This window comes from Dermacentor silvarum, chromosome 4, assembly GCF_013339745.2.
Source record: "Dermacentor silvarum isolate Dsil-2018 chromosome 4, BIME_Dsil_1.4, whole genome shotgun sequence".
NCBI classification, from domain to species: domain Eukaryota; kingdom Metazoa; phylum Arthropoda; class Arachnida; order Ixodida; family Ixodidae; genus Dermacentor; species Dermacentor silvarum.
The window spans coordinates 12,489,842-12,514,775 of record NC_051157.2 but is presented as its reverse complement, the minus strand read 5'-3'; the positions used below and the strand labels follow the sequence as shown (position 1 = coordinate 12,514,775).

General features: G+C 47.2%; 2 protein-coding genes across 2 annotated transcripts in view; one reads left to right on the top strand and one right to left on the bottom strand.

The window, feature by feature from the left end:
- LOC119449460 (uncharacterized) overlaps window positions 1-18,549 on the top strand; it is a 65,854-nt gene extending 47,305 nt beyond the window's left edge. The window contains exons 5-10 of the mRNA XM_037712637.2: window positions 2,279-2,445; window positions 6,517-6,758; window positions 8,121-8,282; window positions 9,098-9,511; window positions 13,200-13,636; window positions 14,297-18,549. Coding sequence (XP_037568565.1) covers window positions 2,279-2,445; window positions 6,517-6,758; window positions 8,121-8,282; window positions 9,098-9,511; window positions 13,200-13,636; window positions 14,297-14,815 — 1,941 coding nt within the window. The 3' untranslated portion in view covers window positions 14,816-18,549. The remainder of the gene's footprint in view (window positions 1-2,278; window positions 2,446-6,516; window positions 6,759-8,120; window positions 8,283-9,097; window positions 9,512-13,199; window positions 13,637-14,296) is intronic.
- Window positions 18,550-21,962: 3,413 nt separating this feature from the next.
- LOC119448039 (transmembrane protein 107) lies at window positions 21,963-22,430 on the bottom strand. Its single transcript, XM_037711536.2, has one exon. The coding sequence runs from the start codon at window positions 22,425-22,427 to the stop codon at window positions 22,011-22,013; it is 417 nt and encodes a 138-aa protein (XP_037567464.2). The 5' UTR covers window positions 22,428-22,430; the 3' UTR covers window positions 21,963-22,010.
- Between the last annotated feature and the right edge of the window lie 2,504 nt (window positions 22,431-24,934).

Genomic DNA, 24,934 nt, shown 5'->3' with positions numbered 1-24,934 from the left:
GCCTGAGCGTTTCTTGCAACGTCACTGAAGCACGTCTCTAAACGTTCAACAGATCACTGACACTTAAGAAAACAAGAAAGGATGCCACGTGCCATTTCGTTGCCTGATATGATGGATCCAATCTCTCTTGTTGAGTGCCAACTGCAAAACGTGGTGAAATATAGTATGCATCAAAGCGTATATACAAGCATGGAAGTTAGAGGAGCCCTGAAACACTTTTTCAACATGGCAAGAAAACGTTGCCAGTCTGTCGTAGATGCTGCTATGAACATGTGAGCCAAATAATACTGCACTGCATGTAGCCGAGAATTTACAGTCTCTTCTCAGAAACAGCAAAAAGCGCTTGCTTTCGCTTCCGCAGTGCGGTCATGCAGCGTCATAGCAGCTGCATGGTCCACCAAAGCTATTGGTTGATTTTGTTATTTTTTTGTGATCATTAGAGTATTCTCAGTAATACATAATTGATAATTATGAGTTCTATAAATGAAAACAATATATGTGTGTGCTATCTCAAAACGACAGAACAATCAATTCTTCTTTGCACTGCGCGTAGCTGCGTCAGCTGCGCGTGGCTTCCGAGATGGCAGCGGCGTGCTTCGCAACGTAGTCTACCGCGGCTGCCACGAGGTGCCGCGACACTCAACTTTTGGCTAATACTTTTGGCCGGGGCTTTGTCCCCTTGGCTTCTCCGCTATGTATCTTCCAGCGCGATAGCGGAGACGAAAAGAGAGAGAAAGCTGGTTATCGGTGCGATAACTTCACTTATAGTTGAATGACTCGAAACATTTTTGCGGCATGAGATGCGTGAGACGACGTCGTTTAATAGTGAGGACATTCCATGATAAGTTAAGAGAAGTGTTTCAGGGCCCCTTCAATCCAACACGACGTGCCTCGCTCCACTGACGCAAATGTACTTTCTCTGATATCCTGCCCGCTTGCCCCATATTGACTTCCAGACATATTCAACAGCTACCACGTGTGCTTCATTTTTCTTTTTTGCTTGGGATCGCTTTGGCTCAATTTCGCTATCATAACTTCATTTATTTATTTATTTGCAATTGCGCAGGATGCGCTTCCTGTATCGAAAACTTCGTAAACGTCACCAATTCGACCAGCGAGACAGCCCTTTCTGTTCACATTACACGCGCAACGCGAATAATAACACTACTAACGCTACTAATAATCTACACGAGCACCACCGACTGCCCTAGAATCTGCGATAACGCATGTGTGAACAGCGGACGAACTTTTAATGCGAAGCACTTTTTTCCGATTCAGGCCAGTTTTTGTGATATCTCTCGGTATCTCGCCGTTTTCATGGCTCACCGATCAGACAACTATCGCCATCTGCAGTCAAGGATAGGAGGTAGCTGAAGCTTCGGTTGGCGGCCGCTATGGCTGCGATCGAGAGGGACGACAGACGATCAGCCTAAAACTATCTAGCCACCATACTAAAGCCCCTCCATCAGCTCACGCTTTCTTGCGGCGGTAGTGCTATGGAGGGGCTTTAGCAGCCAAGCGCGTTGAGAGTGAGCTCGCCGCGCACTTGCGGCATGTTCTGCGAGCGTGTCCTCTTTTGACGCGCCCTTTTGGCCGCTATCGTATTACCTGGAGCAAAAGACGAGAATGAGCGTCGCTAGCTGAGGCTTCGGTTGGCGGCCGCGATTGTCACGACGGAGGAGTGCCAGCCAAGTGCGTTGAGTGTAAGCACAAGCCAAACAGAGTGCACTTATTAACGATACCGCCGCCGGGGTCACCCGTCCTGCCAGGTGATGGCCGCGATGGGGTCACAAACGAGCGTCGCGCTGGTTTAGCTAGTCCAGTTTCCCCACAACACCTTAAAGCGCAATAGGCCATTGCAAAACGGCAAAGCACGTCTGTGGCAGCTAGGTTCCCACCAGCTCGACGCACGGCGGCGTCTCATGCTGCAATTATTAGTGCAGTGCTCAGCATTACGTAGATGTCAACTACACTTGAGTTAGCCACAGTCTTTTTATACGCCTGTGTTGCCACGCGGCATAATGGGGGAATTCAATTTAATATAATGACCACTTTAATGCAGACACTACAAGAGCGACTTGTGAAAGGCACTGTCCGCAACTCATCGCTCATAGTCGTCAGGTTGATCAGTTAACTGCACGTTCCTGTGTGCATTTTCGCGGATTCAGCTGAACGACCGCCGCCGAACCCCCCCCCCCCCCCCCCTCATCCCCCTAATATTGATTTCGTGACATTCCTCGTTGAGATAAGATCTAACGAGATGCGCTGGCGGCTGCAGGTGCGGTTATCATGCGCCGACGACCCGAAGCTGCCGCTGGTGTCTGAGAGCGTGCCCGTGCGGGTTGTGTGGAGCTCTCGCTACATGCTCAACGTCGCGCAAGCGGCCATCTCTAGCTGCCACGACGGCATCAATGTCCTCTACCGGTACCCGACTACCTGTAGCAAGTACGTCTTTTCTCTCTCTCTCTCTCTCTTTTTTTTCAGTGTTCTCTGGCAACAATGTTTCGTTGAAACTCATGTGTACACGAAAGACCGACCGGTGTAGGTGGTCTCCGAGACCGGAAAACAGAGACGATGTCAATAAAAGAGGGAAGTTTAACTCGGCTGCAACGCAAACTTCCCTACTCAAATACATGAAAAACACCACTTCCATAACGTAAGCGTTTAGTGGCTTTGTACGAAATTTGTTGAGTTCAAATAAGAACGCAAAACTCATCATTTTAGACCTTTAAGTATTTGAAAAGATTGCGTATTCGTCCTCAGGTTCAACAAAGGGCTGGAAGGGGCTAGTTGGTTGCTTTCATATGCGCTCACTTATACTAACAGACACGAAAAACGCACTATCGTACGAATGAAGCGAAAGCTAATGACTTCTTTATTTTGTACGTTACCCTTAACCCCTTCCGTGCTACGCTGTTATTCTAAATACTAACGAAGATTGGCTAAATTAATTTTAAAGACACCAGTTGCCAGCATGTTTTACCTCCCTAGAAAGAATAAATTCGCTTCTGCTTGCGCTGTCCCATGGATTGCGTGCTGCCATCTATACCAAAATCATGACTAAGCACTGAGAGGAGACTAGGCTCATCATGGCATTGCCAGAAAATGCGAAGTACTGCTGACGAGCTGAGCTCGTCCTTAGAAATGGCCATGCGGGGTAATTTTCCAAAATAAAGTATTTCTTATTTTGTGCTACATTCACGTGTCCCTGTGCTTCTTGTGCTTTTGAAGTATTGCAATGTGTATAAATGTGCCCAGCTTCTTTGTTTCTTAGTGTTATTATTCGCTGTGTTTAAGGACATGTTAGCGCCTGTAGGGGGCGCCAGCTACTCTTCTTATTTGACTCGATAGACGTGCACAGAACGATGGAAATGTTACAAGCAAAGATGAGGGGGGAAAAGTACATTTGTAAAGTTCAAAAAAAAAAAAATTCCCGGGCAGTTGCAAATGAGGTCCGTCAGTGCCACACTCCAAATGCAACGCTCGTGAACATAGAAATAAGCCCTGTGGGAACACCGATATAATGATATACGACACCATAGGTGAAGTGTGTAGTTAATCCATAAATGCAGCGTTTCACGGAGATGACAGGCGTTATAATAAGATTCGGTAAGTATTAAATATTCCTGATTCCTGAAAAAAAAAACTGGACTAATGCGTCAGCATTAGTGTGTTGCTGTATATTTCTGATGTCTACGTACCCAATGTTATGTAGCTGGATGTACAGATGAACGAGTTGGTTGTAAGACTCATTTTGCTTTCAGCACGAAAGGGACTTCAGCACAAAAGAGAGAAGCACATAGGAAAGGACACTGTATTATAACTAACTGACGTGGATTTTGGTAACTATAAGATTGTGACGAATATTCGAAATTTCAAATGCGATACGAATAGTCTTGATATTGGATTCGTATTCGATTGGTGAATTCACTTTACGAAATTGCTAGATATTTGTTTCTTTCGAATATAAGAGATAACAACACTTATTGGTGTCTAGAAGGAGGAATAACGATTAAGTGAGGACTTTTCCGAACGGTTCTGCTGTATAGGAGAGCTGCGGTTGCTTTGCAGACGCACCAGTTCCTGAGTGAGCGCACTCAATAGTTTCCAGTCATTCACTAAGAATGACTCGCTGTTAGGCCGCCTATATACGACTTTACTGTCTCGAGTTATTTGACCAGTCTCATGGTGTTTGCAACCCTTTAATACAATGCGCGGCGTAGTAGTATAACAGTTTCTCCCGTCAACGAACTGTACGTGCATCCGGTGACGAGCATATTCCTTGTTCCGTTACTGCCATTGTTGCGGTGCCCCAAGTAACTAAAAAAATTAGCGCAGCTACACCGATGAAAAAGCGGAGCTGGTGGCTTCAACTTGGCTTTTACTTCCCGATGAGTCTCTTCGTACCGTTGCCGCGACGCCGCCTCCCTCACTCGAAACTCTGGGTCTTCGGATCATCGCCGTCGCTTAGCCTCAGTTTCCCTTGCTCGGAACTCTTGAGTCGGCACGTCTTCGTTGGGCCCAAGCTCGAGCAGCTTCCCGTCGTCTTTCCTGCCGCGCCGCTTCTTCTTCCGGAGACGGTTGCTTCTTCGTCCTCGCCATACTCGTCGCCGAACATCGGAATGATCTGCGCCGACAGTGCACGCTATTATACTGCTCGGTAGAGAGCTTTATATGGTAGAGCTCGGTAGAGCTCTATTATATATACTGCTCGGTAGAGAGCTTTATATGGGTAGGCGAAATCGCCTGTGTACAGAAAACTATCAGCATTGGCTCGAGCGTCGTCTTCTTCCGCGGCTGGCTCGTCGGCTCCCCTCGGGCTCGGCACGCGCTCGTGCCACTGCTCCCGCGTTCGTCGTTGTCTTCTTCCACAACTGGCTGCATTGCCGCTCATCATTCCAGCGTAGAATTTCTCTTCTGTCGTTTTAATGGGGAGGCCGTATTTACGGGGGTATGAGCCATTGCTTAAGGGGGTATGAGCCATTCATTGTCTTACGTAACGGACAGATTTAATTTTGAAGCAATTTAATTTCGAATAGCCGCAAGCGGAAATGGCGGGCGAATGCTGGTAACCACGCCGCCGAGCAAACTCGAGACATCGAACGCAAGCGACAACAGCAGACTGCGGGCATACTGTAAATGACGTCGTTCGCTCCGTCGCAGCCTAACGTGTGTGTAATCTCATAATTGAGAAATACTTTAATGAACCCTCGGGATTAACCCAGTGATAAACACCGGGGCCACACGTTTCAGCTTCACGGAGTGTAAGGGCCGACAAATTTTTTCAGCTGCAGATAACGAGCTGGGGCACTCATTCAATGACTCGCGTTACAAGCGATTGCTGCCAGGTTTCGCAATGTCGGCATGCATAGTCAGCTATCCGATCTCGTGCAACCGATCGGCAGCGCTCGCTCTCCCGCGCAAGTAATCTTTTGCTGTTGTTGCCCACTTCGAATCAACGTTACTAGATTAGATTGGTCCGAATGGCGCCGCGTACATTCAGCGCTAAAAAGAAAGAAATAAAAAAAAATAGACGCAAGAAGGGACGAGACGCGTCGTGGAAGAGAGATGACTGTAGAAAACTGGGCGCGTCGTGTCGCCTGGACATTAGTTGGCCGCGCCAAATATAATGTGAGATAAGCAAGCCAGCACACCAGTAAATCTTCCGCTGTGGTCGAAACACCCTTCCACACCAGGAATCGTATTAGGAAACACCACCACCACATCAATAAAATGTGGTCAGTCAGTCTCTAGTCTCCCCCCCCCCCCCTTTTTTTTTTTCTTTTTCTTTTTTAAGCGAAGCTTTATAGGCTCACTTGTGTCGGGGTCGGTGTACGCAGCATCATCATGAGCATTGGCTCGAGCGTCGTCGTCTGCTTCCACAGCTGGCTGCGTTGCCGCTCATCGTTACAGCGTAGAATTTCACTTCTCTTCTGTCGTCTTAATTGGGAGGCCGCGTTTACGAGGGTATGAGCCATTCATTGTTTTACGTAACGGACAGATTTAATTTTGAAGCAATTTAATTTCGAAGAATCGCAAGCAGCAATGACGGGCGAATGCTGATAACCACGCCGCCGAGCAAACTCGAGACATCGAACGCAAGCGACAACAGCGACGAGCAGAGAATCGCACAACGCAACGGAAGGAAAAGTTGCACGAAAGCGAAGGAAAAGTAGAAGGAAAGGGAAGGACAAGTAGTTCGAAAGGGAAGGAAAAGTACACACACGACAAGCTTCGCTTACCCCCATTTTGTCGACAAGGGAAGGGCTGGTGATTTTTTTTTTCTTTTAGTTCGAGATTGATTTCTTTGCAAATGTCGTGGTCTTGACTTATGCGCTCGCAGGTTGGCTTTTCGTATTGATTCATTGTTATTCTTATTCATATTTTCAGTCGTGAGCACCTGTCCTGTGTGCTTCTCTCTTGTATTTACGCATATTTAACGGTGCAAGCAAAATGCACTCAAGGTGGTTTTTCCTAATGGCGTTTCTTGTCCGCGACGTTTCCGTCGTGGCGCAGGGACCGCGACAAGGTGCGTGTGTACGGCCTTCCGGGTCCCGCCCGGCTGCCGGTGCACGCGTCTCCTCCCTGGCGCTACCTGTTCGAGCGGAGGCTGCCGCGGGGCAAGCACGCGCTCACCCTGGGCTGCCACCTCTTCCCCGATGCGTACGCGCAGTTCTGCTTCGCTTACGTCAGCGTGGCTCGCAATGGCGCCGTCTTCGAGCTGCTCAGACAGTGCCGGCCCTGGTCGCTTGAGTCCGGTAAGACGCAATCACGGTCATCCTCCCTTGTTGTGCCAAACCAAGCGTCCGAGAACAGTTCGGTCAAAATTAAGTCACACATCGTACATATATCGAAATGAATTAAGGAAGGTGCGCGGACTGCTCCGCGCATGAGAGACCACAATTGTTGCTGTAATCTTGCAAAATAAAAATGAAAAAAAAAAACTAATCACATTATTCTTTCTGAAAAACGTTTTTTCATTGCTGCGCAACAATACAGAAGTGCTGCTGGTACACACCTTCTCGTTCTTTTTAGTATGAAACCTTTCAACCCGCCGGGGTGGCTCAGTCAGCTAAGGCGTTGCGCTGCTGAGCACGAGATCGTGGGATCGAATCCCGGCCGCGGCGGCCACATTTCGATGGAGGCGAAATGCAAAAACGCCCGTGTGCTTGCGTTGTAGTGCACGTTAAAGAACCCCAGGCGGTCAAAATTAATCCGGAGCCCTCCACTACGGCGTGCCTCATAATCAGAACTGGTTTTGGCACGTCAAACCCCAGAAAGAAGTATGAAACCTTTCTTTTGGCTGGCACACAAGCGTATCTCCACTCTTACCCAGAATTCGCACATTAGAAAGCAAAGGCTCACAGGCACAGGACCGACAATGCGCCGGTAAATGCGATATGGCCTTATTCTTCATAGGAAGCTCGCGTTCCCGTGCTCGATCATTGATACAACGGTCTGTTTGTGCGATATAGACCCTTCCTAATGGACGCAGAATTTCGTAGATTACGTCAACGGCGCACGTGACGTAAGGTCTGGCATATCCTTGAGCCTTCCTTGGTGGCCCAGGAATGCGTGCGCATATCCAAGCCAGCTTACGCTTTTGTTAAACCTGCAAGTATGGACCATCTAGCCCAGCAACGCGTTCTATTAAAGTGCACCGGTATATCATCTTCGCATGTCACGGTAGATATGAAATTGTCAAGTTCATGTCCAAGCGACCCGAAGGATGCACTGAAGAGCTTACTAGGCGCATACAACGGAGCGTGTACGTCTCTCCTGAGAGGATCAAGTTATGACGAATGTAACTTGGGATATCGGCACAAATTCCTCGAGGATTCGAACGGTGGTACGAGGGACTGAGAAACGAAAGGAAAAGGAGCGGAAGAGGGTAAACTGGCTGTTCAAATAGTGCCTTTGTACGCGATTCGACAGTTAATGGGACGGCAGATTTAGTTTTCGTTTCATCTTCTTTCTTTCCTTGTAAAATCGACGTCATCTCTAGCTTCGTGAACATACATTGAACGACAATCAGTGGAAACGCTTGCGGTCCCTATAGCGTCAATCGTGACTGCACCACGTAACCGCCGAGCAGACCGCAAGTCCATTTCCCTGCCCAGGCTTGTCGGCGTCCTCCTGGGGCAACTGGACCGTGTGGGGTCCGTGCTCGGGGTCCTGCGGTCGTGGAAGCCAGATGCGCTACAGGCTGTGCGGCAGGCTCGATGGTGCCTGCTACGGCAGCGCCTACGACACCAGGCCCTGCATGCTGGACCCCTGTCCAGGTAAGACCTGCTTGTATCTCGCATCTCTTTAAACTCAATTAATGTAGCAACCACACGCAAGGTATATCCACGACGTACACATATGGCGCGGCCGTTGCCCTTTGCAAACACATCAGCCATTTCACATAATGCGGTAACTATTCTGTAATAATCTATCGTATTTTATTTAAGCGGTAACCACATGAAATGCATTTCAGCCGCTGTTCCCGCCGTGGTTATGGCGCATTGTATAAAATGAATTCGTTTAGTTCAAGCGAAGTTATACGCTGTATGGGCATCAGGGACGGAATTCACTAAGCTGCGCCGTTCGTACGCAATTTCCTAGCCAAAAGTTGTTACACTAATATAAGGGTACAACCGATGTGGCATCGCGCTTAACTTACGGCGTCTTATGAGAGTGAGTAGGAAGCAAACTTGACAAATTCGAGAAGGAGCAATGCAGTGGCAAACTTGACGGTTGTCAGGGACAGACACCAGACTTCTATCTGCTACCACCCAATAGAGTGTCATGAGGAGTATGTAAGGTCATGCTATTGCACGTAAATTTTTTCGAAAGTTCGCTTAGTGAATTCCACCCCAGAAGTACACCTTCTGTGTGGTTGCAGCTTTAAAGATTCCCATGAAGCAGGTTATCATGATACAGTTTCTGCGAACTTCCTCATAACATTTCAAGGACTTTTTCAGAAAGGCACCTCTAAATAGAGAAAGTTAATCCCAGTCTATTCACTAGCATTGTTCGTGCTGCACATGCCGTTTTCAAAATGAATCGTTGCCATCTATTGCGTGACTCTCAGCATACTGCCTTCCCTTGTCAGATACCACGCCGTCGGCAGAAAATGCAACCTCGACCACGCCGCTGCCGTCGACCTACTGCATCTGCGGCTGCACGCTGACGGTGATCCGGCGTGCCACCGTGCGCTTCTCCAGCTCGACGCCGTGCGTGGATAGCTCCGTGTCGTGGGTGCTCAAGCCGTTCTCGCGGCACAGGCTGGTCTCCGTGAGGCTGACCGACGTGGAACTGGACGCGGGCGAGATATCGGTGCGCGACGGCACGTCCCCGCTGGGCGTCCTCCTGGCCGCCGTCCCTTCTGAAGGCGGCACCCAGCCGATTCTCGAGGCCACCTCCCTGTCGGGGCCAGTCCGCATCGACTACGTGCACGCCGAGGTCTCGGATAGAAACACGTCGCACCAGGCTGTGGCCAGCTTCAGCATTGCCTTCTGGGAAACGAGTGAGTAATCTCGTCCCGCTGGATGAGCAATTTGCGTGTTGTCGACAATAGAGAGATTCCGGACCAAACGACCTGCAGCTGTTATATTTTTAATGAACTCAGCCCGCATTAACAACCAACTTCGTGCGCTGGTGTGCCTCTCAGAAACAGGTGCTTACCAGTGAGAAAATTTCAGTGACAAATTGTGACTCTTCTCTGTGTGATGTAGGATGGAACGTTGACACTATATATGCAACACGAGAACGCCTTCGCAGACTGCATGACAGTGCCCACAGAAACAGTTCTGTTTTGTGTGTGGTGCTTTTCTTTTCTTTCCTTCTTTTACTTACTTTTTTTCTCTCTCTCTCCTGTCGCATCCCTTAACCCTCCCCCGGTGCAGGGTAGACAAGCGGAGATAATCTCTGGTTAACCTCCCTGTCTTTCCTTTACCTTCTCTCTCTCTCTCTCTTACGAAAGGAAACATTTATGAATTCGGCCCTTCGGTCCATATTCACAAAACTTGCATAAATCCTGTCTGCGATTGGTCATCGCTGAGGCCAATCGCGCTGTCACGGCATTCACACGGCATTCACTATCATAAGTGGCCCGCGCCCGAAATCAGCCATTGGGCATATGCTCTTACGTGAGAGGGGATTTATGAATACGGTACATATTTTTTTATTATTAACACGAAAGTGTTTTATGCCGGGGTCCACCAAGACTTCACTGACGTATTTCCGTCACGGAAATACGTCAGCTTACAATGTACACGAACATAATACAAAGAAAGAAACCAGAAGAAAAAGTTCCACAAACATGCAAAATCTGGAAATCGAACCCACGACCTCTCGGTCCGCGACGATAGATCGCCGAGCGTTTAACCCATTGCGCCACAAACGCATTTGCTACACAGACGTGTAGCTACACAGACGCGCCTTATATATCTAACACTCCTCCGTGTACCCGCGCTCTTGCTCGGGGCGGTGCCGCCGCCTACGAGCAGAAAAGAGAAGTACTGCATTATGACACTAACGCGCAACGACAGTGAACGCTTCGGTGGTCTCAGCACTACGACGCCTCGATGCCAGCATTCGAAGGGACGCTGGCATCAAGAAGCACTACCAACGCCAGGTGGCGTTCACCGTACTCAGCACAGCGGAGCGTGGCCTCCGCAATTAGCTCTGAAAATGTTTCTGAAGTTGATCGCGGAGGCTGCAATTACGACGCAATGTACGCGCTGATTTGACTCGGTGACGATTCAGTTACGTGCTTTGTCTTGCGCGTTGTATTAGTGTGTCAGTTACGTGCTTCGTCTTTCGCGTTGTGCTAGCGTGTGCAGCGTAGTGCAGCTTCCATATGCACGACGGTTGCTCATGGTCATCGACCTTGGTAGTCGTGATGGAGGAGACGTGCCACCAGGCGTCAGCGTGGGTGCATCAACGCCTAAGGGCGCTTTAGCCACAAAACACCAATAGACATTATATATCAATGTGCAATAAACATTACACTACTTCTGTGAAGACGCGTTTCACTTTCGTGTTCTATACCGATTCCTATATAAGAGGGATCAACCACATTTTTTATAAATTTTTTTTTACTTTGTGAACAATGCAAAGTGGCAGCGTAGTGAAGTGGGACGAAATTACGATGATGCATTGCAGCGTGAGCGGGGAAATACTTTGCACTCTCCATGGAGCACACCCGCTGAACGCTCCAGAGTGCATAGCATTTCCCTTTGTATATAAGCACAATGTTCTGGAATGCTATGAGTCATCATCATCATCAGATTATATTTATGTCCACTGCAGGATGAATGCCTCTGCTTGCGACCTCCAACTACCCCTGTCTTGCGCTAGCCGATTCCAACTTGCGCCTGCAAATTTCCAAACTTCCTCACCCCACCTAGTTTTCTGCCGTCTTCGACTGCGCTTCCCTTCGCTGGGTATCCATTCTGTAACTCTAATGGTCCACCGGTTATTCATCCTAAGCATCCCATGGCCTGCCCAGCTCCATTTCTTTCTCTTAATGTCAGCTAGAATATCTGTTATCCCCGATTGCTCTCTGATCCACAGCGCTCTCGTCCCGTCCCTTACGCGTTAGGCCTAACATTTTTCGTTCCGTCGCTTTTTGTACGGTCCTTAACTTGCTTTCGACCTTATTTGTTAACCTCCAAGTTTCTGTCCCATGAGTTAGCACCGGTAGAACGCAATCATTGTACACTTTTCTTTTCAACGACAGTGGTAAGCTCCCAGTCAGGATTTGGCAATGCCTGCCGTATGCACTCCAACCCAATGTTATTCTTCTGTAACTTTCCTTCTCTGCAATGCTATGAGTCACCTTCTTGCAAACGTTTACTATACGTAACTCAAGCGCTGCCGATCGTTCAGTTGTCATGCGAATGATAGTTCTTATGTCGATTTGTCTAGTCTTCTTCAAGTATGCGTCGCAGCGCCGTAGGTTATCGAATGACAGTCTCACTTTCCCGAAGTGTGACATTAAGGAGAAAGCCTTACATGTCTCATGGTGAGGTCTCCGTTTCAAGGCCGTTTCAAAACCGCGTCGTCGACACGAAATGGTCCTCTTAGGATAAGAGGTGATGATGCGCATAAAACTGCGGTTAAGGGTGGAATAAGGATTAAGCAAGTGAACTGAAGTGATAATGGGTATACAGAGAGGCGAATGAGGTGAATTAAGAGTGAATTGATGGCGAATTAAAGGGGTTTAGTTGGGTGACAGGAGTCAAACGAAAGGCAATGATGAGATACAGCGAGCTAAGATAATGAAGAGTAAATGAGAGTGAATTAAGAGTGAATGAAAGTGAATCAAGAGTGATGAAAATTGGAACTTTGGAGTAACAGAACAAACCAGTGTGATGGAAGTAAAACCGAGATGGATAGAGTGAATGAAGGTGAACCAAGCAGTGATAGGGTGAATCAAGAGTTAATCATGTGTGAATGAAGAGTGAATCAAGGGGTTATGGAGTGGGGGAGTGCCTTGCAAAAATATATGCGAAATTTGAGGGTACAAGTGAGAGTGACTCAGCAAAAAAAGTGCTGAGCCACAGTTCAGGTTTTGTGAATCATAGGAAGGGTGACTTGCAAAAAACATGACTTGTAAAAATGACTTAATTGAGGTTTCATAATGATGACTCAGCAAAAGAATGCTGAGTCACGTTCAGAGTTTGGTGAGTTAAGGATGACTTGCAAAAATGAATTTGCAAAGTGGTCGTCGTGTCATTGAGTTAGCGGCGCTCGGGCTTTCGCCTTCAAGTCGTCTTTGTTGTAGCATAAGGAACCCTAATAATTTTTTGTTACTCGACAGTACGCGGCCACTTACTGTGACTTGTGTCAGTAAATCTTTGTGTTTAAATGTCGGTCGTTCAGCAGTGGACGTGAAATAGGCTGATGACGGCGATGTTAACGCGTATGTCTAATAAATGCGATGATACGTGTCATCACTATCCGCCGCTGTGGTTCAGTGGCTAAGGTGTCGCGCTATTGTGAGCATAAGGTTGCGGGTTCGGCTGCAGCCGCCGCACCCTGAGGGGGGTGGAATGCAAGGCCGCTCGTGTACCATGCTTTGGTTGCACGTTAAAGAACCGGGCCAGATGGTCAAAACTATTCCATAGCCTCCCCAATGCGGTGTCCCTCATAATAACTCGCTATTCAATTTCGGGACAATTTAATTTCGAATGCGTGATCCCTCGCAGACTCAACCTTGGCCACTATGACTTCGCGGTACCCTCGCCACTCCGGCCTGGCGCCGTTCCATTCGTCCGTGCACGCGCTGCTGGCCTTCCTGGGCTGCGCCGTGGTGCTGACCGTGTCCCTGCTGGCGGTCGCGTACCGGAGCCGCTGCTGCCTGTCGCGGCGGCGCAAGGCGCGCAGCCTGGCCTCGGACTCGCTGTGCTCCGACGGCGGCCTCGACTCGCGGCCCACGGTGCGTCTCCTGGCCGCGGGCTCTCTCACCTCCATCTCGGAGATGTCCGCGGAAGACGACGCGCCGGACGAGAACCAAGCTATGCCTGTCGCGGAGACCGTCCCGCTCAAATATTCGGGCGAGAGCCCCGAGGATTACATGGAGCAAGCGTGCCTATTTAAGTCGGTCGGCTCCGTGTGCACGGCTTCGGTGTCCTCTACACCGGTGGTAAGTTGGCTCCTTAGACCTTTCTATCTTGCTCAAACATCCCAGTGCTAAGCATGCTTGCTCCATAGACAGCAGAAAGTTTTGCAAAGAAAAGCGGTTGTAGGTATTAAGGTCTTTTTGAAGAAGTTAGTGGGTTGCTATTAAGGTCATTGTGTTTAGTCGACGTGTTCATGCACCGATGGTAACGAGCCTATCCAGTGACTGCAGTGCCACCGTACGGCAGAAAGCGGAACGGCTTCAATCATGAATAGCAACATCGCCAAAAGCTGCCTTGCTGCTCGGTGCCGTAGTACAGTTAAAACGCATTAAGCCTGTTCTAATCATCATGCGGTTCCACAGGCAAGACATATACTGATCCAAAGCAACTTCCTCGTTTGCCCAGGAGGAAGAGCAGACAGCCGCCTGATTCACTCAGTTAGCCGACCAAGCAACTTTTTGGTTCTTCCCACTTGGTCAAAGGAGAAATCTCCTGGATCATTAATTTGCGAATTTATTTCGTAGAGTGACTTGTGATTCAGTGTTCAAACACAGTTCCACGGTTGCAAGAGCCTCTCCGAGGAACGCACATTCGTCTCCTGTGTATAAACCAGGTGATTGCAGGTGAATGCCAACTTTCCAATTCCTAACATTACACGCGCCTTCATTTTCCCTTTCGCACAGCTCAAGAAGCGGGTGCCAGTGGCCACAGTGTCTCCACAGCCGCAGAGCCAAACATGCACGCCGCGGCTTCCTCTCAAGCCGAGGCCGCTCAAGTACCTCATCGCGGCGAGCGGCGACGGCGCCGAGGACTCGGTCGAGTCCCTGGAAGCCTCAGGGCGAGGCTCGAGTGGCCACAACCAGCACCGGCGGGCGGCGGCTCTCGGTCTCGTGGATCGCGTTGCCAGCTGCGGTTCGCGCGCCAGGGACAGTGCGGCCGTCGCGCTGGCCCCGTCTCTCTCCGAGCTCAGTACTAGCGGCACCGAGGATGGCTTCGAGCTGGACTATTACGACTACGGCTGCCACGACGTGCCCGGCTCGTTCTTCAGCGCCCAAGTGGGCAGCTGGCCGCCGTTCTTGCCGCTGCCGGCCGAAGACGAGCTTTTAGAGTTACAGCTGCAGAACTACACATTACCCCCGCCGACCGAGACGACCGACTTTAGCGTGGTGGCTCAGGTGGACGAGTCTGAAGACGAACAGTGACGGAAAACAGCACCTGTGCTCAGCTGGATGCCGGATGCGGGAGGTGTTAAGTGTTTCGGAAAAACGTTTATACTGAAACGCTATCCAGGCTGTGACTTTCCATTCTTCTTCACGACTGACACTACCGCTCTGGAAAACCTTCACGGTTGCTGATTACAGCTCAACAGTAGCAGTATGGGTCGATGAAGCAGTGGCTGTGTCATCTACGTAAGAGGGTGTGCGCCTTAAGTTCGCTTCATATTTTCGCTAACCGCCCGAGCTGCGGCAAATAACGCGAGATGTTTACGCACAATTTTGCAGAATGTTAATGTGTTCGTAAGTTCGACGCGCTTACACGCGTTTTTACGCTTTCATTGGCATGTATGTCTCGGACCATCGCTCGCTACAAGTATCGAAGCACACGCTTTCGACGACACGCTTGTCAACCACTAGCGCCAGTCATGCATCATGCACTTCGAGTAACCTCGCTGTCGGAATGTGCGGGTCAGTGTGATAGAGCGCCGAACGCTCTGCTCGCACCCTACTTCACTTTTGAGGGTTTGCAAGACTGACTACGACTTTGTTGCTATGAGGTCACTCACCTGTGATATTTGGCTAAGGGCTGCGTATACGCAAGTCGCGTCGCTTGAAACGGATTATCATTCAGAGTACAATGCCCGAGTTCACAGCAATAGTGGCACAGTAAGCCTTCTTTGTGATTCTTGCTGCACACGATGGTATACATATATACATTTCAAATTAGTTCATTCAGGCTACTTATTTCTTAACGATTACACCCGAAAAGAATCTTGAAGTCCCAACGTCCTTCCTTGAGAGAAGAGAGAGAAAACTAATAAGGGAACGGCAGAGTGGTTAACCAGGCTGAACCCGGTAGGCTACCCTGCACTGGGGAAGGGGGTAGGTGATTGAAAGAGAAGGAAAAGTTCCCACTTTGCAGAGTTACACGGACAAGCGTTCATCGCTGAATTAGTCACAGGCGGTCACACAGGCTGGTGCATTTCAAAAAACGCAACAGCGCCTTTGTGGCCTTACACATAGCAGACGCACGAAGCCTCGGGCTCAAGATCTTCTCCACCGTATGAGGCCTGCCATCCAAGTGTCCCAAAGCTGTCGGGAGGGAACTACTCTCATCTTCGTATGTGGGGCAGTCACATTGGAGATGTTTGGTGGTTTCCTCAACACCACATGTGCTGCAATTGGGACAGTACGCCATTGCAATTAGGAATGAGTAGGCGTTTGTAAAAGAAACTCCTATGCGCGGGCGGCACAGTAACATTTCTTCCTGTCGGTTAAAACCTGGTAAGAGTTGTAATTTCATATGTGGGTCCATGTATATAGGCGCCGGTTTGTAAATTTTCATGAGCGTTTCGGCTACACTTTCCGGCTTTGCCGATGTAGCTGCAATAGCAGCGTCACCAATTTCTTTCTGCATCATTTTTCCAGCTAGGTTATCAGACCACACGAGCTAATTTTAGTGGAAGGGCTACTTTTTCTAAAACCATGCGCAGTAGTTCAGGATCCGAGTTCACGCAACGTTTCGTTCATAAGTGCTGTTTGCCATTGGCTGGCCATCCTCACTCATAACAAGCCTGACGTAACGAATGGCTAACATATGCTCGATGAGTTCTAACGAAGATTCCTAGCGTGAGAACTTTCTGTGTAAATACTGGCCCTGTTCTGCGAGTGCTGGCAAACGGTGGGTCACCTGTGTGGAAGTTCTAAAACAGCGCCGACAACGAATGCAGTGTTCAAAATGTTCATCACTTTCGTGTCGCTGCCACCACTTCTGGTTCCGTTGTTTTTGTGTGTTGCTTCTTAAAACGTTGCTTTGCCTCTGGCCCTCCATTTTCAAATACACGTAAATTGCAGAAAAGTTTTCTCACCCGACAACCGCTGACGAAATCTGAATGAAGCTTATTGCTATAAAATCAATTTAATTTTGCCGATTGTTGTCCACAGATTTCTTGTTTGTCTTTTTGAAGTCTTCACAGAAGTAAGGAAATAATACATGAAGCATTGACTTCATAGCTCTGTACCTCCGCAGTTCGAATGTTTGTCGACATTATGAACTGCGTCAGTTTATATTATCAGCAAATATTAGTGTATATTAATATATATTTAGTGTACCTTGCTTTGAAATAAATCGCTAATCAGGCAGTACAACATTTGAAAATCTCACGTAAGGAATGTAACTTTATGTAAGCACTGAACTAATATATTTCTCCGCATTAAACACTCTAACATATACAGCTTAGAGAATTGCGATATCTGCTTTAAGTTGGGTTGTTTCTCTCTTCCAGAGTTTTGCCCACTTCCGGCGTTTTCTGTAAAACAATTGAGGCCATCAATCAGAACTGCTTCCAGTGATCGATATAAATTATCTTTCTCTCAGTTGTAGCACATTTTATTAAAACTAGTTTATCGATTGCCTAGTGAGATCATTTCTGCATTTGACTTGTATTTGTATGGGGAACCTTCACTTGACCACGAGCTAAAGCTTCCTCCGAAGAGCAATTTCTTTCTCATTTGCATATCGAGTACCTGACACCGAATCGCAGGCAATTGTTTCGTCATTTGCTCTTTTGCGATATCACAGTCCTCCTCACGCACAATGTCTTATTGTCTTCAGATAGGAGAGAAGCTAAATGTTCTATACAAACAATAGTAGGCATTGCACAGTGGTAACGGAGAAGTATTGCAAGTGATCGGCGATTGGAGCGGCAAAATTGCGTTACGCGGTGCTGCAGCTGATGACACGCTGATAGCAAGAATACCGGGCCGTTCGAATTCCTGGCACTCGAGGGTAGTTCAGCAGCCGGTTGCGGCTTGGAAAGGTTGGCTATTGACCAGCATACTAACGCGCGATGAAAAGAATAGGATATAGATTCACGATCACTCGAACGCTGTCGTCTATGGATACCCGCCGATCTCCCCTACACTTCAAACATGAGGAGAGCCCAGCAGCCTCACTATCTGCCCATTTCTGCGCAGCAGCGCCGCGTGTCGCAATTTTGCCATTCGCTTCGCCGGTCACTACCGCTAATCTTTTTCTTCGGTGCCGCTGTGCATTCTTTGTTGTCGTTATGTTTCACCGAGAGGGCATTACTGCAGCAGCTTTGGCTCTATTTTTCTTTTTTTTTAGCTCACCGCTTGAGAGAGGCACGGCGAAGTCGAATACTTATTGGGTGCTATTCTGGACATTGATGGCACAATGTGTTTCTGGATATCGTAAAATTCCGCCATATTGTCAACTTGTGTAATGGCGGTATTTTCAGCCAACCAAAGACGCCGCGGCATGCCCCTTTGGGCCAATTACAAGATGGCGAATTCGATCATATGGTGTAATTTGTTAATGCCCAGAATAGCACCCATTGTTGCAGTGCCCCTTGCCATTGTTGCGGGCCTTTAATACTCAGTTCGTCAAATTATGTGCGCGTAAGTCGCGCTATGAATGCGCGGATCTTCAACGGCTAGTCATTGGCTTCGACGTGGACGGCATTATGCCATCACACGGATATCATTTCTTTATTCAGGACAAATGCTTTTTTTAAGGCCCTGATTGTATGTAACCTCTTCACAAGCAAGATCACTCGTCTTATGGACAGCGCCTTGGCGCTGATGATGATGGAAAAAATCATTACATCAAGACGTGCAGCCTTGCGAGCTCTTGTAAATAGTAGACGATGCTAGTCACTTTTGAAAATTGTGTTTAATAAAAATGTTTTGGTACACGATGCTGAGTGAATTCCTCATCATGTTGTTGGACTTCACGGGGCTTTCTGGTCGTTTGCAGTGGAGGTATGTATTGAGCTTCGAAAACATTTCCTTCGGGCGGAGAATTCCTCTGCCGGAAACAAATCGTGGTGTTGGGAAAATAAGAATATGCGTGTGCAACATTTTAACACATCTTGTCTAATAACCTCGCTTTTCTGTGGTTTTTGTTTTTGTTTATATAGACAAAGAAACGATTTTTGAGGTAAATAAGAATTCTGAAGGTAAAGCAGGAAGAAGTGATTCCCATTGATTGTGCCGATGCAAAACACCGCACAACTACTTATTAAATTTCAGCTGTGACAGAATTGTTAGGGTACGTTATTAGAAAGAAGTAACGAATAATTAGCCTGCATGAATTGGCTGCAATAACGCATTGTTCATTGCGTTCGCTAGCAAACAACAAATAATGCCGCCTGGGGCACTATGCGAAATCTTCGCATTTCTGTAGCACTTCCGCAACTTCCGTATAGCAAGAATGAATTGAACTCGGTTTTTCATTCGAATCTAGCATCAATATCAATATTAAAATGAACCTACTGTCGATACAATCATATAGGATGCTCTTAAAACGTCCTGAAACCACTTGCGGGCCTGCTATAGTTAATAACACTGATCATACTCGTAAACGCTCCAAGATTGAAATATTTACAAATGTAGCAATCACTTTACGAGTAGCGTTCTGTCACACCGCATCAAAAGCGGATAGCGTGATCCCATGAACTGCATCAAAAAGCTCGGATAAAGCGGAAAAATGCTTTACTTATTTTTGTTCACGAAAAAATATTTTAATTGCTTACGCTATTCTTTGGAAAACGCCCATTCACTAAATATTGAATTGTTTAGCAGCTATATAAAATACAATCGACTTCCGTTAATTCGACCTTCACGGGACCAACGAACTTGATCGAAATATACGGCGGGTCGAATTAAACAAGATGTAGAAAAAACATCCAGAACGCACAACCGATTCATTTGGCAGTATTTGCCCTATTCTAACACACCCCCGAATCAAACGCGCCCACTTTATATCTGTCCGAAGCAGAAAAATAATGTAGAAATGACATAAAAGGTCGTAAACAAAGTGGAAATCTAGCACGCACCCGATTTTATAGCAAGAAAAATGGGTGGCCGATTTTCTAAATTCAGCTTCGCCGTATGGTTTTTCAAGGAAGCTTTGCCGCAGTGCGTTTTTGTTACGCGGAAAAGCATATTAAGCGTCGCGAAGTTGTTTTTGGTTTTGTGTCCGAATGGCACCGCGCAGACAGCTTTCGGTCCAATTTTCCAGAAAAAAAAAGAATAAATGCTCGCTTTATAGAATCGGGTAAATACCGTAATCGGACATAGTGAGCTACAGTTGTTGCTTGAAAATTCTCTTAGAGCAGGTCGAGAATAGGCGTTTTCGACCGGAGACCGACGCGTGTTCAACGTATTCACTGTCCCCTAAACTCCGCCGAGACAGAGGCTGGGTCGCTTTTGGCGTCACCCAACGGGATATACGCGTGCGTGCCGACTGGTCAAGTTTGAATTATCCGGTGAAGGCAAATTTTAGGATCGAAATACCGAAAGTTAGGACCGAAAGAAAGGTATGCGCGCCAGCCGGGACCTTCGGTGGTGATCGAATTAACCGGAGTCGAATTAACTGAAGTCTACTGTATATTATTTTCATCCACCAAGGGGTCCTAACAGACGCGGTTTACAGAACTGTATTTAATATTATTGCGGGGTTGTAGAGCTGCAAAATTATTTTCACGTCCCGAAAGATGCTCGCCTTTCGGTAAACTATCGTAAGACATTCGAAAAACAACTTTTTATTCGGATAAAAAAAAGAAATAGATGTGGTCACCCTACAATGGTGGCGGCTACTCCTTTTTTGCGTAGTAGCGACAACAATATAATATACTACATATATGTGTAGTAAGAAAAGAAACGTAGGCCAAAAATTCACAGCACAGAGTACCATACACACACGAACATATAGATATAAAAGGCGAAGGCAAGTCGCCCAACACAGAGTTCGTACACATATACTAGTATGCAGGGTCACAAACAAACATGCGAGGTTGATCAACACCGCTAGTTTGGCGAGTTGGTTCAGCATTTCAGGCGTGTAAATGCGCCTAATGACAAGGACGAAATCAATCATCCCAAATTATGCGCTACGTGTGTCTTGTACTTTCATTCGTGCTTGTATCGTAGGCGCATTCACACGCCTGCAGCACATGCGAGGCTGCTGCCACGAGTAGAACGTAAACAGTTGCATTGATGAGGAATACACACTGATGAAATAATGCACGCACATAGATATTGTCACGTGGTACTGATGGTCAAGAACACAGTAGCAAAACTGTGAATGGCGAAACAAACTCTTATTGGGCGAACCTGTGCCCAGAAAAACAGGCTACACTCAAAGCACAACGATAGCGGCGAACACAGTCGGCGATCGTCGAAAATCTGATCTGCCGGTCAAGCGCGTCGGCTTTTCTACATGAGTCATCTAAGGTTCCAGATTAATCGTTGGTGCCCGCGTGTCTTCCAGAAAGTACTACACAATTCGTGTCGCGCATACAATCAGATTACACAAGCTTCGGTGACAACAGACAACAAATACAACCGTCGATAACATTCGAGTAAGTTCCGATCACGCAGGCTCGTCTTGCCCTGAGCGATAACTAAGTTGTTAGTGGATGAAATGCAGTCCCCGAGAAAAGGTTAAATACGTAGACGTGTCAATATGACAGCCAAAAGTGAGCTTTAGACCCATAATATACAAGCACTCATAAAAATATTCTTATTTTAATACAGACAAAAATTTCTCCATTTTTCTTTTAATTCAACAAACATAATTCAAATCGCTTGAGTGGTGGCCAGATAAAAGTATTTGTTCTTGTCACATGGTACGTAAGTAGCGAGCAATCTTACTTTACGCAAAATGCCATTACGTAGCACGACGACACGTACTACAATGAAAGGAACGTAGACACACGTCACAAGTGTTTTTATTTTGGTTGCGTCGTTGAGCTACACTATGTCCTTTAGCAATACCCAAATAACCCAGTGTTCCGAAAAATGCGGGTCATGACCCCCAATAGGCTATACGATCGAAAGAAGTGATTCTGGAAGTGATTCGAAAGAAGCCATTTTCTGGAGGTTAAGTATATGTACGTACATTCTGCTTGCCGGAGACTTTCCATCTCGGTGTCCGTACAACTTCAACGCCGTTTTCCGTAGGAGTAATTATATATATATATATATATATATATATATATATATATATACGCACAGTCAGCTAAAACGAAAGAAAGAAAAAAGGAAGGATGCGGAGGAAACAGGGAGACATCGCGGCGCTCTCACGACCACCACTTACGTGCAAAAACAAAGAAAGCAAGTTGCCACGCATTCACAAGGGAGACGTCCAAACGTTTCAGGGAACCTTCTTGAGGCACACGACTCCGACGATCACGCAGAGTTCGACAAACGCCGGCAACACGCTACAGAACACGAATATCCACCAGTACGTGGAGCAGTTCCAGAGGTCCACTACGAAGTAGGTGAGTGCAACGGTGGCCGCGCAGTGAGCTGCCGTCGAGATGATGGCCTGAGACGCGAAGAACATGGACACGCCGGTCAGGAAGCCGACCAGCTCGAACACGGCCAAGACGAGGCCCAGCGAGAGTCCGACGATTATCTCGGTGCTCTTGGCGGCGTACTGCGCGTCGCTGTATTCGCGTGGCAGACAGGCCCGAACGTTCTCGTCGTAGACCCAGAGTAGGGTCACCAGAAGCACCACGTGAGCAGAAAGTGTCAGAAAACGACCTGGCACAAGCGCGTTGGTCCGCATCTTTATTAACGCACGGGCGTGGTTAGCAAAGAGGGACAGAAAATAAAAACGAAAGGCAAGGGGTTAACCAGGCTCTCGCCTAGTTGGCTACCCTACACACTTGCTGTAAAGGCATGGCAGACTATAGGCATGAAGATCAGACGCAAGAAAGGAGGACAGTCACTGTTCATGCAAAGGCACGTCCCATAGTGACAGCAGTCATAGTAAGAGCATTGCCATAACACAATCATAGCAGTGATGGCGTCCAGCAACGAGCACCGATAATGCGAAAGCCAGCAGGAAAATATCAAATAAATGAAAGTGCGATACGGAATTGCAAGTTACCTGCCAGACTTTGCACCCTTATTGCTGATGTGGCTGAAATGGTGGTTCTCACTAGAACAAGACACGCGGCTCGCTCAATAAGCATGGGCAAGGTCAGTGATATCAAACAGGCGGTTAATATTACGCACAGTGCGTTGTTTCAATATTCCTGCCTGGTTTTGCTGCGTTCATCCTAAGCACGATGTCCTAGCGGTCTTCCACAGTGAACCGCAGCGGTGGCAGCGTTTTCACGACAGCAGTTTGCAGAAGATCAAGTGTACGGAGACACTTCAGGTAACAGTTTCGCGTCACATGTCGACACCGCGGAAACACTGCGAAGAGCTGACACTTGATTCGTACCGAAAGAAAAGGGGAAAAAAAACTAAAACACACACATAACTAGCTGGACTCACGCATTCACAGCTGACAGGGCGCTTATGACGGGGCAAGCGGACCTGAACTGGTGCTTAGTGAATCACACTACCCGTTTCCGAGTGGAGACGCGTGGTCTTTTCTGTTGCTGCGGGCTTCTCGGGGCGGTTTCCTTGGTAACGGGGAAACAATTGAACGAAAACACCAACTACGCTTGCTTCGCCTATAAGCGCTTGAGCTGATTTTGTTAGAAACCGCTTTGGAGGTATATATATTCCAGATTGCGGCGACTTTCAGCTACATAAGTGAAGGTTGTGCGCTTGGAATGTACGTAGGAACCCGGAGAGCTATAGCTTATTACTCCTGAAGTTTAATACAAACTTCGTGCCCCGCATTGCATTTGAGCAGTATGTTCTACGTTACGTTTAAATTATACGTACGCAATTATTTGTGTGGTGCAAGTAACGGATGTGAATTAAACGATTAATCTGAATGATCTTAAGCTTTTGCCGGAGAGCTGATGATAAATGGGAAAGAAAAAATCGCTTTGCTGGGCTTCCACTGTACCGAGTATGACGAGATTTGCCTCTTTTTTTTTTTTTTTTTTTTGAAAGAGGCTGGTAATATCTACGGATTCGATGGAGCAGAATTTTCATTTAGTGATAAACTCAGGCAAATCGGAAAATGAAAAAAAAACAAATTTATCTGAATAGTCAATTTTGCAACACTGTAACACCACAGCGAACAATAAGCAAATCTGCTTTGCATCTGTTACAACATCCAAATTGGACAAATTTTGCCTGTTATACACCACTTTGAAATATATCGCTCATTTGTAAATGGGCCTTTGCAACACTCGCATAAACAATGCGGCGATTTCACGCCAGCTGTAAACTAACATAATTTATCTGCTATAGTTATAAATTGGGTGTCAAAACTCAAATAACGCTTTACACCATTTCAGTAGCATTAATTGTTGGAATCAAGTCGTAATCAGCTAACGCAAGACAGGGGTAATTGGAGATCGCTGGGAGAGGCATTCGTCTTGCAGTGGATGATGATAGGATGAATAGTCTGATGATGATGATGATGATGATGATGATGATGATGATGATGAAAGTAAAAAACCAAGAGTGCGCCCCGCAAATCAAAACTTTACTCACGCAGACAGGGGTAATTGGAGATCGCTGGGAGAGGCATTCGTCTTGCAGTGGATGATGATAGGATGAATAGTCTGATGATGATGATGATGATGATGATGATGATGATGATGATGATGATGATGAAAGTAAAAAACCAAGAGTGCGCCCCGCAAATCAAAACTTTACTCTAAACAATACCTTGAACTTTTTTTTTCTTTTTCGTTACACGCACACGCACTAGGTGCGCCTAGTGCGTGTAATCAGGTACGCACTAGGCGCACTTTTAATAAACTGCAATCGTGAAGCAGCCGTGGCTTAAACGCTGACGTAAACAATCGATCGGCAAGGGAGAATTTTGTGAAAAATGTGCGTTACATACGTGATGTGTATCGATCACAAGCTGAACCTCCTCAATGAATCAGTGTACTTGATGAACTGTCACAAATGAAGACATTTTAACGCATTACGTCAGCCAAAGTAGGCTGACGTTATTTTTTTAACTGACCCCTTTGTATCTGGTTGTTTCAATAAAAAGTCTTTAAAAAAAAGGAAGCACCAGTGGCTTCAGGGAAGCGCGCTCGTCTCGCACCGCGGAGGCCTGGGTTCGACTCCCACCCAGACCGAAATTTACCAAATTTTCTCTTCAAAGCCGCTAATTTACTTTGCTTACCAGAACCTCCCTGAGAAATG